Raw genomic sequence first — 13,871 nt, 5'->3', positions numbered from 1 at the left:
AAAGCACTCACAGGTTATCTAAAGCCATTAGAGCAATTTTAAAAGTTGCCATGTTATTCTATGGAATGAACATAAGTTTTGAAGAGTTAAAACCTGAAGGGTGGTGAAGCTGTGGAATCACTGGACTCTGATACTTTGATGTCACTTTGGAGAGAGCAGGCACTGTGCTGTATATTTTACACGTGTCATCTCATTAGAATTCACAATAATTTGAGAGGTACTATTGTTGCCTATATTTTAAATGAAGAGAGTGAGAACAGAGAGCTCACATAACTTGCTCAAGGATGCAGAGCTCGAGACTGATATGCCCCAGATGTGAACCCTGCTGTCTGCAGAGGGCCTGTTCTCTTGACCTCTGAATTCTTTGGCCATGTATATGCGCAGACTTTCTGACCCTGTAGTCCCATGCCACTCAGATAACTTGGTCCTAAGGAAATAAGATGATTGGGACAGCAAGGAGGGGCACACGGGACCATACACCTTTATTCAGAGCCTGCTATTTACTAGTCATTGTTGTATATTCTGGAGACTTAGCAGTTTTCAACAAAGAAAACACACATCCAGCCCATGACTTTGGGAAAACTTTATTGTAATCAAAAGAAATGTGTCTCAAGGGAAGTGGGAAAGAATGACTCCAACTGCTGATTGAAATGTGGCATCTCTTGGTCAGGAGTGTTGTCTGGTCCCAGGTGGTCTAAAGATTCCACAGCTGTAATGAATCCATCGGTCCATTCTAGCTCGTCAGCAGTATATTATTTCCTCTATGGCTAATTTAGGACTGCAGGTATTTCAGGCTGCATTGCTTTTGGATTAAAGTGGGGTTTCTGGACTGTTGTTTTTCCCAGGGAGCTAATCCGCTGTTTGAAGTGGTACATGGACTGCTCAGCAGAACTGATTCGTCAGGACCACATTCAGGAAGCCATGCGGGTAATGTCCTGAGAAGGGCCTACCCCTGCAGAGCTTTGCAAGTAACCTCCGTGGAGTAGAGTACAGGACAAGTGTAGACAGCGTGGAATGACTGCCTTGATCCACCTAACTGCCCTTTCCTCACTTTGATTTTGCCCTAAAAGGTCTTTATTCCTCATAATTTTATCTGAGAGCAGGAGGGAGGGATGATGTACCTGCGGCTCGTAGTCATCCCCACTGCCTCGTTTCTACCCTTAGCGTCAGTCTTTGCTTCCACTGGCTGAAGTATCGTATCTCCTTCTAAGCCAGTGTTGGTTAGAAATAAGCCAACATTGATTAGAAATAAGATTATCTAATACTTTCCGCTTCTTCAGTGTTTACTGAACATGGTATTTTATATAACTGTTTTAAGTAAAAAGAACTGAGTGAATGCACTGTATGTGGATATGTTGAGAAGAAGATAATCTTAAAGCCATGATCAGGCAGCCCTTTGCAGTGCTGGACAGCTCCCCTTTCCAGGGGACTGTCCGCACTGTGAGTTAACTACACTTTCTGGTAACTCGTTTTCTCATGACTGCTGCTTCTGCTGTAGAGAACCACCTATGAGAATGTTGATTCCCCTCTTGCTCAGCAGTTCTCCATATTAACAATTTTTAAAAAAAAAAACTCATATCCTCTGAGAACTCACTTAAAGCAAGTTCATGTTTTCTGTCTTTCCTTTCATCCCTATCTTTTCTTGTTCTTGAGTCACTTGTTTTAAGTTTATTTTTAACCATGTCTTTCCCACCCTTTCTAGTTAGTAATAAAAGAAGAATGGCAGCAAAGTAGTTCTGCTTTTTCTCTGTCCTCTTTGAATATCTCACCGTCTGCTCTAAGTACTATAGTGGGCCTATGCTTGTGTTATTCGTGTGATAACAGTTCAAACACATGTTCTCCTAAGCATCATCAGTTTAAAGAGGCAAAATCAAATCATAAATCTGTATTTTCCCTGCCTGTTCTCAGCACATTCTATAAAAGCCTGAGGCCTCAAGTCTCACTTCTGACCTTCATGCAATACGTGTTGGCTGAGCAAACAGCATGTCATGGCTGCTGAGATGCAGAGAGGAGTAAGACTGCCCTTTCCCCTGGAAGAACACATCCCCTGTGTCCTAAAGGGAATTAGGCTCAAACACAGGTGTAGAACAGAGTGCCAAGTGTGATGTGAGGGTAGGGCCTGGATTCTGTTCTTCTCTGAACCCCAGCATCTGTGAGGTTCCCTGCATAATTGAGGGGTACACGTGGAGTTAAATGCAAAAAGTTCTGTGTGAGTTCAGAAATTAATTGCTTAAAGCCTTGGAGATGGTATCTTAGTTTTCTTCTAAGAGTCATTCATTCAGCCAATATTGCTTGATACCTGCCATGTGTCAGACATTGGGTTACCTACTGGGGATTCATCAGGAACCCACACAGAAAGGTTCGGCCTTAATAGCACCTCCATTCAAGTGGGGAAAAGGCAGACAATAAACATGTCCAACAGATAAACCATACAAAGATAAACATACAAAGTCAGTGAGAAAAAAATTAATTATGCTATTAAAGAAATAAATAGGATTTTGGCATAGAATGGCTGGAGAGGAGGTTTTACTTCACGTCAAGAGTTTAGGAAAAGCTTCTTTGAAGAGGTGGCCAGAGCTCCATATTTCATCCTTGGAAAAGTTTTTCCTCAGTGCTTCATGACTCTGCCTTTCCAGTGTCTGGGAGATCTTTAGCCTTTCTTTGATTAGAATGTATAGAATCTTGAATTCTCTTAAAAGAGAATTACTCAGCTCATAAGCATGGGCCAATCTCCAGGGGCTCCTCAAAATCAGATTCTGCTCCCAACACATGTTATGGGAGTTCTGTCTCCTGTATTGTTCATAAACTGTTGATGGCAGGTGTCCTGGTCTGGGAGAGGATGGTGAATGGGTGTGTTGGGTCTGCCAGCTCCTGTGCAACTAGAGGCCAGTTTTCTCCAAACTGGACCCCTGGTGAGATGGCTGGCACATGTCAGGTGCCAGCTGTTTCTCAAAGATGCAGAAGACTTCTTAAAGTACTCTTCCTTCTAGGAATAAATTTAAGAGAGGTTCTTACATCATTGCCTTTGTAGCCTTTTGTTACTAGACCCGAGAAAAATGAGAGAAATTTAATTTTCTTTTGATCCTGTATCTTCTTGAATTCAGCTGCTTCCATAATAGTCTATGGTTATTCACTTCCATAGCTACATGAAATAATTTGGCAATTCTCTCAGTACATAGATACTTACTGCTCAAGGACCATTTGGACTTTTGAGGAAAGGTTTTAAAAATTAAAGTAAAAAACATTTTTCTAATTTAAAAAGATTAAAGTACTTCCCTACTATGTATAAAAGAGATAAGTAATAATAACCTGCTGTATAGCACAGGGAACTCTACTCAGTACTCTGTAATGGCCAACTTGGGAAAAGAATATTAAAAAAAAAAAAGTATCAGATCAGATCAGTCACTCAGTCGTGTCCGACTCTTTGCGACCCCATGAATTGCAGCACGCCAGGCCTCCCTGTCCATTACCAACTCCTGGAGTTCACTGAGACTCACGTCCATCGAGTCAGTGATGCCATCCAGCCATCTCATCCTCTGTCGTCCCCTTCTCCTCCTGCCCCCAATTCCTCCCAGCATCAGAGTCTTTTCCAATGAGTTAACTCTTCACATGAGGTGGCCAAAGTACTGGAGTTTCAGCTTTAGCATCATTCCTTCCAAAGAAATCCGAGGGCTGATCTCCTTCAGAATGGACTGGTTGGATCTCCTTGCAGTCCAAGGGACTCTCAAGAGTCTTCTCCAACACCACAGTTCAAAAGCATCAATTTTTCGGTGCTCAGCCTTCTTCACAGTCCAACTCTCACATCCATATACGACCACAGGAAAAACCATAGCCTTGACTAGACGGACCTTTATTGGCAAAGTAATGTCTCTGCTTTTGAATATGCTATCTAGGTTGGTCATACTTTCCTTCCAAGGAGTAAGCGTCTTTTAATTTCATGGCTGCAGTCACCATCTGTAGTGATTTTGGAGCCCAGAAAAATAAAGTCTGACACTGTTTCCACTGTTTCCCCATCTATTTCCCATGAAGTGATGGAACCGGATGCCATGATCTTTGTTTCCTGAATGTTGAACTTTAAGCCAACTTTTTCACTCTCCGCTTTCACTTTCATCAAGAGGCTTTTTAGTTCCTCTTCACTTTCTGCCATAAGGGTGGTGTCATCTGCATATCTGAGGTTACTCATATTTCTCCCCGTAATCTTGATTCCAGCTTGTGTTTCTTCCAGTCCAGTGTTTCTCATGGTGTACTCTGCATATACGTTAAATAAACAGGGTGACAATATGCAGCCTTAATGAACTCCTTTTCCTATTTGGAACCAGTCTGTTGTTCCATGTCCAGTTCTAACTGTTGCTTCCTGACCTGCATACAGATTTCTCAATAGGCAGGTCAGGTGGTCTGGTATTCCCATCTCTTTCAGAATTTTCCACACTTTATTGTGATCCACACAGTCAAAGGCTTTGGCATAGTCAATAAAACAGAAATAGATGCTTTTCTGGATCTCTCTTGCTTTTTCCATGATCCAGCAGATGTTGGCAATTTGATCTCTGGTTCTTCTGCCTTTTCTAAAACCAGCTTGAACATCAGGAAGTTCACCGTTCACATATTGCTGAAGCCTGGCTTGGAGAATTTTGAGCATTACCTTACTAGCATGTGAGATGAGTGCAATTGTGTGGTAGTTTGAGCATTCTTTGGCATTGCCTTTCTTTGGGATTGGAATGAAAACTGACCTTTTCCAGTCCTGTGGCCACTGCTGAGTCTTCCAAATTTGCTGGCCTATTGAGTGCAGCACTTTCACAGCATCATCTTTCAGGATTTGGAATAGCTCAACTGGAATTGTTGAGCTTTGTTCGTAGTGATGCTTTCTAAGGCCCACTTGACTTCCCATTCCAAGATGTCTGGCTCTAGGTCAGTGATCACACCATCGTGATTATCTTGGTCGTGAAGCTCTTTTTTGTACAGTTCTTCTGTGTATTCTTGCCATCTCTTCTTAATATCTTCTGCTTCTGTTAGGTCCATACCATTTCTGTCCTTTATCGAGCTCATCTTTGCATGAAATGTTCCTTTGGTATCTCTGATTTTCTTGAAGAGATCCCTAGTCTTTCCCATTCTGTTGTTTTCCTCTATTTCTTTGCATTGATCGCTGAAGAAGGCTTTCTTATCTCTTCTTGCTATTCTTTGGAACTCTGCATTCAGATGTTTATATCTTTCCTTTTCTCCTTTGCTTTTCCCTTCTCTTCTTTTCACAGCTATTTGTAAGGCCTCCCCAGACAGCCATTTTGCTTTTTTGCATTTCTTTTCCATGGGAATGGTTTTGATCCCTGTCTCTTGTACAATGTCACGAACCTCATTCCATAGTTCATCAGGCACTCTTATCTATCAGATCTAGTCCCTTAAATCTATTTCTCACTTCCACTGTATAATCATAAGGGATTTGATTTAGGTCATACCGGAATGGTCTAGTGGTTTTCCCTACTTTCTTCAATTTAAGTCTGAATTTGGCAATAAGGAGTTCATGGTCTGAGCCACAGTCAGCTCCTGGTCTTGTTTTTGCTGACTGTATAGAGCTTCTCCATCTTTGGCTGCAAAGAATATAATCAGTCTGATTTCGGTGTTGACCATCTGGTGATGTCCATGTATAGCGTCTTCTCTTGTGTTGTTGGAAGAGAGTGTTTGCTATGACCAGTGCATTTTCTTGGCAAAACTCTATTAGTCTTTGCCCTGCTTCATTCCGTATTCCAAGGCCAAATTTGCCTGTTACTCCAGGTGTTTCTTGACTTCCTACTTTTGCATTCCAGTCCCCTATAATGAAAAGGACATCTTTTTTGGGTATTAGTTATAAAAGGTCTTGTAGGTCTTCATAGAACCATTCAGCTTCAGCTTCTTCAGCGTTACTGGTTGGAGCATAGACTTGGATTACTGTGATATTGAATGGTTTGCCTTGAAAACGAACAGAGATCATTCTGTCGTTTTTGAGATTGCATCCAAGTACTGCATTTTGGACTCTTTTGTTGACCATGATGGCCACTCCAATATATATATAAACTGAGTCACTTTGCTATATACCAAAAACTAGTACAACACAACATTGTAAATCAACCACATGCCAATAAAAATTTTTAAAAATTTTAAAGTGCTTATCTCCAAAGTTGGAAATGTCCATCTCTCAATTTTAGTGTATAATTTGCTGGTACTCTACCCTTCACTCCTTCATATATTAGTTCCTGACCATCTTTATGTGCTAAGTTGTTTCAGTCATGTCCAACTCTTTGCAACCCTATAGACTATAGCCTGCCAGGCTCCTCTGTCTATGGGATTCTCCAGGCAAGAATATTAGAGTGGGTTGCCATGCACTCCTCAAGGGGAATCTTCCCGACGCAGGGATTGAACCCACATCTCTTATGTCTCCTGCATTGGCATGCGGGTTCTTTACCACTAGCGCCACCTGGGAAGCCCATCTTTAACACCTGTCTATCCCTCTTTCTCCCACACTGCCAGGCGTTGGAGTACCTTTTCAAGTTTATCGTGCAGTCAAGGATCTTGTACTCACGTGCCACCTGTGGGATGGAAGAGGAACAGTTCCGGTCCAGCATCCAAGAGCTTTTCCAGTCCATCCGGTTTGTGCTCAGTCTGGACAGCAGAAATTCAGAAACACTCCTTTTCACTCAGGTCTGTGAGCTGCAGGAAAGTTTTGCTGCTGGATTCTTGTCTGTCTTAGCAGGTGGTTTCTTTGTCCTCTGGCTTCCAAAGTCAAAGCCCTGCCAGGTTTCTATGTTTCAAGTAAGGGTTGAGGTATAAGGAAATACCTGCTAAAATAAAATGCTATTTTTACTTCAAAGCCAACTGTGTCCCAGCTTCCAAATATAAAACAGCCACGTGTCTTTATGGTGGAGAAGAAGCTTAACTTTGCCCTCTTTTGGCCAGATTTATTTAGCTGCCATACTATTAGTTGTACATGAACATCTTATTTATAAAGGATATTCAGAATGCAAAGAGAATTTTATTTCCTAGTCATTGTATTAATTTTAACAACTTCAGGTTAGCATTGATCCATTCTAGAAGTTAAAAGTGAAATTGGTTGAAAAACAGCAGAAATAACTAGAAAACTTTGGCTAAGAATTAGGATTAGATTCTATTAGAAATAGTAGCATGGAAAGGAAGTTTGCTTCCTTATATTAAATATGTCTGGTCAGTTAATCAGTTACCTTTCCCATGCAACCATACCCTAGAAGGGATCAAGGATATTGTTCTTTACCCCAGTCACAAAGAGGTTATTTTTTTTCTTCCAGATAAATGTCAAGATTGTATCTAATGAATTATACTTCTTTGATTTCTTGAAGGCAATTATTACATCAAAACTTATGAACAGAGACTAGACAGCCTCTGTCACGTCCATTCATTCAGTCACTGCTAGGTCTGTCAGCACAGATATATGTTCAAATATCTCCTTTAAGATTAGAATAGTCCCAATTTTTTTTTGTTTGTTTCCCACTTGCTCCTATGTTGCCTCTAGATTCCAGTTGCCCATAGGCCCCTTGGCCCAGAGAACAAAAGAACAGCTGGGCTATAGCCTCTATAAAAGTGGAATACATCAAGGTCACCAGGTATCTCTATAAGAAAACCTCCTTCCATGGTCTCCCCTCCTGAATACCCCAGGCCAGTCATCTCTCTCCCCCAGCCTATCAGTTCCTGCCAGCCAAGACCCAGGACACCTACTCATCTCTGAGCCTGTGGAGATCTGGGGACCTCAGAGGTAGCTAGCAGAGCAAGGCAGATTTGCTTTCTGAGAACTTAGCAATGCCCTCTTCTCAGTACCATGTTCCTCCCATTTCCGGATAAATAGCTTAGATCTATCCTCAGCTTAGACCTGAGTCAGAATCAGACCTGCTCCTTTGGTACCAGGCTCATGTTTCATGAGTTTCACAACCCTCAGCACGTATACAATTCAGTCAGACTTTATGTCTTTGATTCTGACCACTAGGAGATGTTATGGTGCAAGTGTCCTTCTGTCCTGGTGCCATGAGATTAGAAAATTTCACCATTTAAGAGGGCAAATCAGTTACTGTTGGTCGTTGATTGTGAAATATTACCTGCTTTTCTGGGAATTCCCTAGCAGTCCAGTGGTTAGGACTTGGCACTTTCATTAACATGGCCCCTGGTTTCACTACCAATCCCTGGTCAGGGAACTAAGGTCCTGCAAGTTTTGTGACGCAGCCAAAAGAAATACCTGATTCCTCCCTTTGTCTTTGTATCTAGTTTTTGTGCTGGTTCTCATTACTGAGAAGTGGTGTCCTTGATATCTCAGGGAGTTATAAATCTGCAGATAGAATTCACAGTTCAGTCATGGTCCTGGCCTGAACATAGAGTGCAGTGTGACAGACCTGTTGCCCCATATAAATTTTCACTCAGTCAAGGACAGTGTCTTACTGCCTGATGAAGCAATCAGGAAAAACAGCTCTCCTCCCCTACCCTGCCACTTAGAAAGAGTGCACTCTCACCTCGTCTCAAGGCGACACTCCATTTCCCTTTGTAAATCTTGGGTTAATAATCTAAGAGGACTGAGCAGCGTGAAGAGCCTCCCATGCTATTTCCATTTAGATGAGAGAGATTGAACAAGAGCCAGCATTTATTGAAGGCCTGGTATGTGTGCCAGGCAGTCTACTGGAAATTAACCTGGTGCACCTAAACTTCTTCTTCATACCAATAGAGGAGATAAGTGATAGCCTCATCTCCATTTTATAGATGAGAAAAAGGAGGACTAGGCAGTAACTCACCCAGGGTTATGTGGCAGATAAGTGGTAATGCTGGGATTTAAACTCATGTCTGTCCAATTTCAAAACCCATTCTCTTTCCTCTAAACTACTCTGCCTCCCAGAGGCTCTGATTGTTCTCAAGAGGCCACCTCCTGGGTCTTCCAGAGCTGAGATCCTAGGAGAGAAGTCTCCATACACACACAGACCACTTGTCTAGACAGTTGAGGTCACTGAACTCTAGGCCAGCATCATCAGCAGTCTTCAGGATTTCACGGCTGACTACATCCACACATTCTCCCTCCGTTTTGGATTCACGCTTGAGACTGCCAGGCATCGCATGTGAAGGAAATAATTTACAAAGTCTTCAGATTTTATGGTTTCAAATAAATGTCACTATTCTGGGGAAATGGTCCAGTTTTCAGAGCTGGACTGCTGGCTGCAGGACTGTGAATGGAGTTCAGCTACTGCTGCTTGATTGTGCTCAGTTATGTTTGACCTCCCTTCTTTGAGAGTTTCCTGGCTTGAATTTGGGGCTGAAATTGGAAAGTCAAGAACTTGATCATAGAGACAGACAAATAAGTTAAATCCACTTTATGAGCAAAAACAGCTATGGATGTTAAGCTATGGAGTTAATTTCTCTATATAATTCCTTCCCTTGCCAACAAATGCCTTGGCAAGTTCTAAAGCTTCTAGTGGCCTGGATCCCAGTAAGTTCTCTTGTTTTGGTTTCCTTTTTGGTTCTCCTGCTTCAGCCCCAAGACTACTACAGGGATGGATAGAATCACAGGCCAGGGAGGAGCCTGTTCAAGACAGGGGTGCTGCAGTTACCTCTCAGCCTCTCACCACTGTGTGTCATTGTCTAAGCACACAGATGGATGCAAACCTAACTCTGAGCTAACCAGACCTTCATATGCTTCTGCAGGCTGCACTCCTCAACTCCTTCCCGACTATCTTTGACGAGCTCCTGCAGATGTTCACTGTGCAGGAGGTGGCGGAGTTTGTGAGAGGGACTCTGGGGAGCATGCCCAGCACTGTGCACATTGGGCAGTCGATGGATGTGGTGAAGCTGCAGTCCATTGCCAGAACTGTGGATAGTCGCCTGTTTTCTTTCTCAGGTAAATCAAGTTTCTTTCTCAGGTAAATCAAGTTGGGATGAGAGTCAGACTCACCTTTCTTCCTTATCAGGGTGTTGGCCAAGTGGTAAGCAAAGGATCAGTTTTACCAGCCATCATGTGAGAAGTGAGTGGACCTTAAAATGCAGAGTTTTTGGTAAACTCTGTTAGAGAATGCAGCCAAAACCTAGGCCTACTGCCTCCCTCACAGCTTATTTCTAGGGACCCACATGAGGTGGCCTGCAGAGCAACCTCCAGGCCCACAAATCTAGCCAGCTGCCAAGAAAGGGGTCTGCCACGGCCCCAGCAGGATGAAAAAGCAGAGGGAAAGGAGGGGAAGCAAGAGAGAAAGGTCTAGCCCAAGAAGGTAGGATGAGTCAAGGAAAGAAAAGAAACCCTGAAAGGAGGCCCTGAGGACCCACTGCACTTTGTTTCCTTGCCTTGCCAGACAGACAGATTCCTTTTCCTCTCTTTGGAGGAGCCTCTAAAGGTCAGACAAAGACATAGACAGGGAGCCCTCCACATTTTAAATAGTGGTAAAAAAAACCTGCCTGCCAATGCAGGAGATGTAAGAGACGCAGGTTCAATCACTGGGAAGGAAAGTTCCCCTGGAGGGGGAAATGGCAACCCACTCCAGTATTCTTGCCTGGGAAATCCCACATCCAGAGGATTCTGGCAGGCTATAGTCCATGGCACTGGTGGCAGGGAGTCAGAAACTACTGAGCAACTGAGCACACCACACTCCAAAAGAGATTAGGAAAGCCTGACAAACATAATACGATCCGGGAGTTCCCTGCTGATGGTCCAGTGGCTAAGACTCCACACTCCCAATGCAGGGGGCATGAGTTCAATCCCTGGTCTGGGAACTAGATCCCACATGCCAGAACTAAGACCTGGTACAGTCAGAAAAATTAAAAAAAAAAAAAAAACTAGGGGAAAAAAAAAGCAATATAATACAATCAACAGCCTGGACTGTCTTTCAGAAGGAACCTCTGGATTCATACCTGAAGCCACAATCAACATGATCAAATAGTCAGTAGTCAGATGTTACAATCAGCATGAGTCTTGTCCTTTAAGCAGAATATCACACTGTGGAATGAACTTCTAGGGCGCAGAAATAAACCTAAAATGCTAACAAAGCAATTATTATTAGAATGTTTATAATTAGAACTTCTTGGTGGTCAAATTTTTTTTGAGTTTGACTTTCAAAGTATGAGAACAATCACTTCTCAGCCCAGAGCTACACATATCTGCAGTATAAAACAAATACCCCCTTTAACCTAACAATGCCTGTGTAAGGAATTACTGAGACTAAATCTGCCGCCAAGAAACTTAGCTTTTCTCTACCTGTAACTGTTCATGGTAAGCACTTCTCTCTTCACCACTTCCTGGACTGAATATAAAATCAATGGTTTGCACAGACTTTCAAAGAAGCCACTGCATTCACTCAAGCTGTGAGCGTTGCTTCAAGCAGGTGCTTTCTTTCTTTTTTTTTTTTTAATTTATTTATTTTTATTGAAAGATAATTGCTTTATAGAATTTTGCTGTTTTCTGTCAAACCTCAACATGAATCAGCCATAGGTATACATATATCCCCTCCCTTTTGAACCTCCCTCCCATCTCCCTCCCCATCCCACCCTTCTAGTTGATACAAAGCCCCTGTTTGAGTTTCCTGAGCCATACAGCAAATTCCTCTTGGCTATGTATTTTACATATCGTAATGTAAGTTTCTATGTTACTCTTTCCATACATCTCACCCTCTCCTCCCCTCTCCCCATGTCCATAAGTCTATTCTGTGTCTGCTTCTCTATTGTTGCCCTGTAAATAAATTCTTCAGTACCATTTTTCTAGATTCCATATATATGTGTTAGAATACTGTATTTATCTTTCTCTTTCTGACTCACTTCACTCTGTTTAACAGGTTCTAGGTTCATCTAGCTCATCAGAACTGACTCAAATGCGTTCCTTTTTATGGCTGAGTAATATTCCATTGTGTATATGTACCACAACTTCTTTATCCATTCATCTTCGATGGACATCTAGGTTGCTTCCATGTTCTAGATATTGTAAATAGTGCTGCAGTGAACAGTGGGATACATGTGTCTCTTTCAGTTTTGTTTTCCTCGGGGTATATGCCTAGGAGTGGGATTGCTGGGTCATATGGTGGTTTTATTCCTAGTTTTTTAAGCAATCTCCATAACGTCTTCCATAGTGGCTGTATCAGTTTACATTCCCACCAACAGTGCAAGAGCATCCCTTTTCTCCACACCCTTTCCAGCGTTATTGTTTGTAGACTCTTTGATGAGGGCCATTCTGACCGGTATGAGGTGATTTCTCATTGTGGATTTGATTTGCATTTCTGTAATAGTGAGCGATGTTCAGTATCTTTTCATGTGTTTGTTAGCCATCTGTATGTCTTCTTTGGAGAAATGTCTGTTTAGGTCTTTTTCCCACTTTTTGATTGGGTTGTTTGTTTTTCTGGTATTGAGTTGCATGAGCTGCTTGTATATTTTAGAAATTAATCCTTTGTCAGTTATTTCATTTGCTATTATTTTCTCCCATTCTGAGGATTATCTTTTCACTTTGCTTATAGTTTCCTTTGCTGTGCAAAAGCTTTAAGTTTAATCAGGTCTCACTTGTTTACTTTTGTTTTTATTTCCGTTACTCTAGGAGGTGAGTCATAGAGGATCTTGCTTTGATTTATTTCTGCCTATGTTGTCCTCTAAGAGTTTTATAGTTTCTGGTCTTACATGTAGGTCTTTAATCCATTTTTACTTTATCTTTGTGTGTGGTGTTAGGAAGTGTTCTAATTTCATTCTTTTACGTGTAGCTGTCCAGTTTTCCCAACACCATTTATTGAAGAGGCTGTCTTTGCCCCATTGTATATTCTTGCCTCCTTTGTCAAAAATAAGGTACCCATAGGTGCACGGGTTTATTTCTGAGCTTTCTGTCTTGTTTCATTGGTCTGCATTTCTGTTTTTGTGCCAGTACCATACTTTCTTGATGACTGTAGTTTTGTAGTATAACCTGAAGTCAAGAAGCTTGATTCCTCCAGCTCCATTCTTCTTTCTCAAGACTGCTTTGGCTGTTCGGGGTCTTTTGTGTTTCCATATGAATTGTGAACTTTTTGTTCTAGTTCTGTGAAATATGCCATTGGTAATTTGATAGGGATTACATTAAATCTGTAGATGGCATTTGGTAGTGTAGTCGTTTTCACAATATTGATTGTTCCTGCCCAGGAACATGAAATGTCTCTCCATCGGTTTATGTCATCTTATTGCTTTCATTACTGTCTTATAATTTTCTGTGTACAGTTCTTTCATCTCCTTAGGTAAATTTATTCCTAGATATTTAATTCTTTTTGTTGCAGTGGTGAATGGGATTGATTCTTTAATTGCTTTTTCTGATTTTTCATTGTTAGTACATAGAAATGCAAGTGATTTCTGTGTATTAATTTTGTATCCTGCAACTTTGCTAATTCTCTGATTAGCTCTAGTAATTTTCTGATACTATCTTTAGGGTTTTCTATGTACAGTATCATGTCATCTGCAAACAGTGAGAGCTTTACTTCTTCTTTTCTGATCTGGATTCCTCTTATTTATTTTTCTTCTCTGATTGCTATAGCTAGGACTTCCAGAATTATGTTGAATAATAGTGGTGAAAGTAGGCACCCTTATTGTGTTCCTGATCTTAGGGGGAATGCTTTCAGTTTCTCACCATTGAGAATAATGTTTGCTATAGGCTTATCATATATGGCCTTTACTGTGTTGAGGTAGGTTCCTTCTGTGCCCGTTTTTTGAACAGTTTTAATCATAAATAGGTGCTGGATTTTGTCAAAGGCTTTTTCTGCATCTATTGAGATGATCATATGGTTTTTATCTTTCAGTTTGTGAATATGGTGTATCACATTGATTGATTTCTGTATATTGAAGAATCCTTGCATCCCTGGAATGAACCCAACTTGATCATGGTGTATGAGCTTTTTGATGTGTTGCTGAATTCTGTTTGC

The 13,871-nt window shown here is 41.5% G+C and overlaps 1 protein-coding gene across 9 annotated transcripts in view; it reads left to right on the top strand.

Annotated features, from left to right (window-relative positions):
- The window catches only part of DOCK3 (dedicator of cytokinesis 3), a 304,753-nt gene that overhangs the window by 230,421 nt on the left and 60,461 nt on the right, over nt 1–13,871 (top strand). For all 9 annotated transcript variants that reach the window (XM_070359225.1, XM_070359222.1, XM_070359224.1 and 6 more), the window contains 3 exons: nt 846–927; nt 6,496–6,666; nt 9,673–9,865. In XM_070359225.1, coding sequence (XP_070215326.1) covers nt 846–927; nt 6,496–6,666; nt 9,673–9,865 — 446 coding nt within the window. The remainder of the gene's footprint in view (nt 1–845; nt 928–6,495; nt 6,667–9,672; nt 9,866–13,871) is intronic.

Source organism: Bos mutus, chromosome 22, assembly GCF_027580195.1.
Source record: "Bos mutus isolate GX-2022 chromosome 22, NWIPB_WYAK_1.1, whole genome shotgun sequence".
Classification (NCBI taxonomy): Eukaryota; Metazoa; Chordata; class Mammalia; order Artiodactyla; family Bovidae; genus Bos; species Bos mutus.
This window is presented reverse-complemented; position numbering and strand designations above follow the sequence as displayed.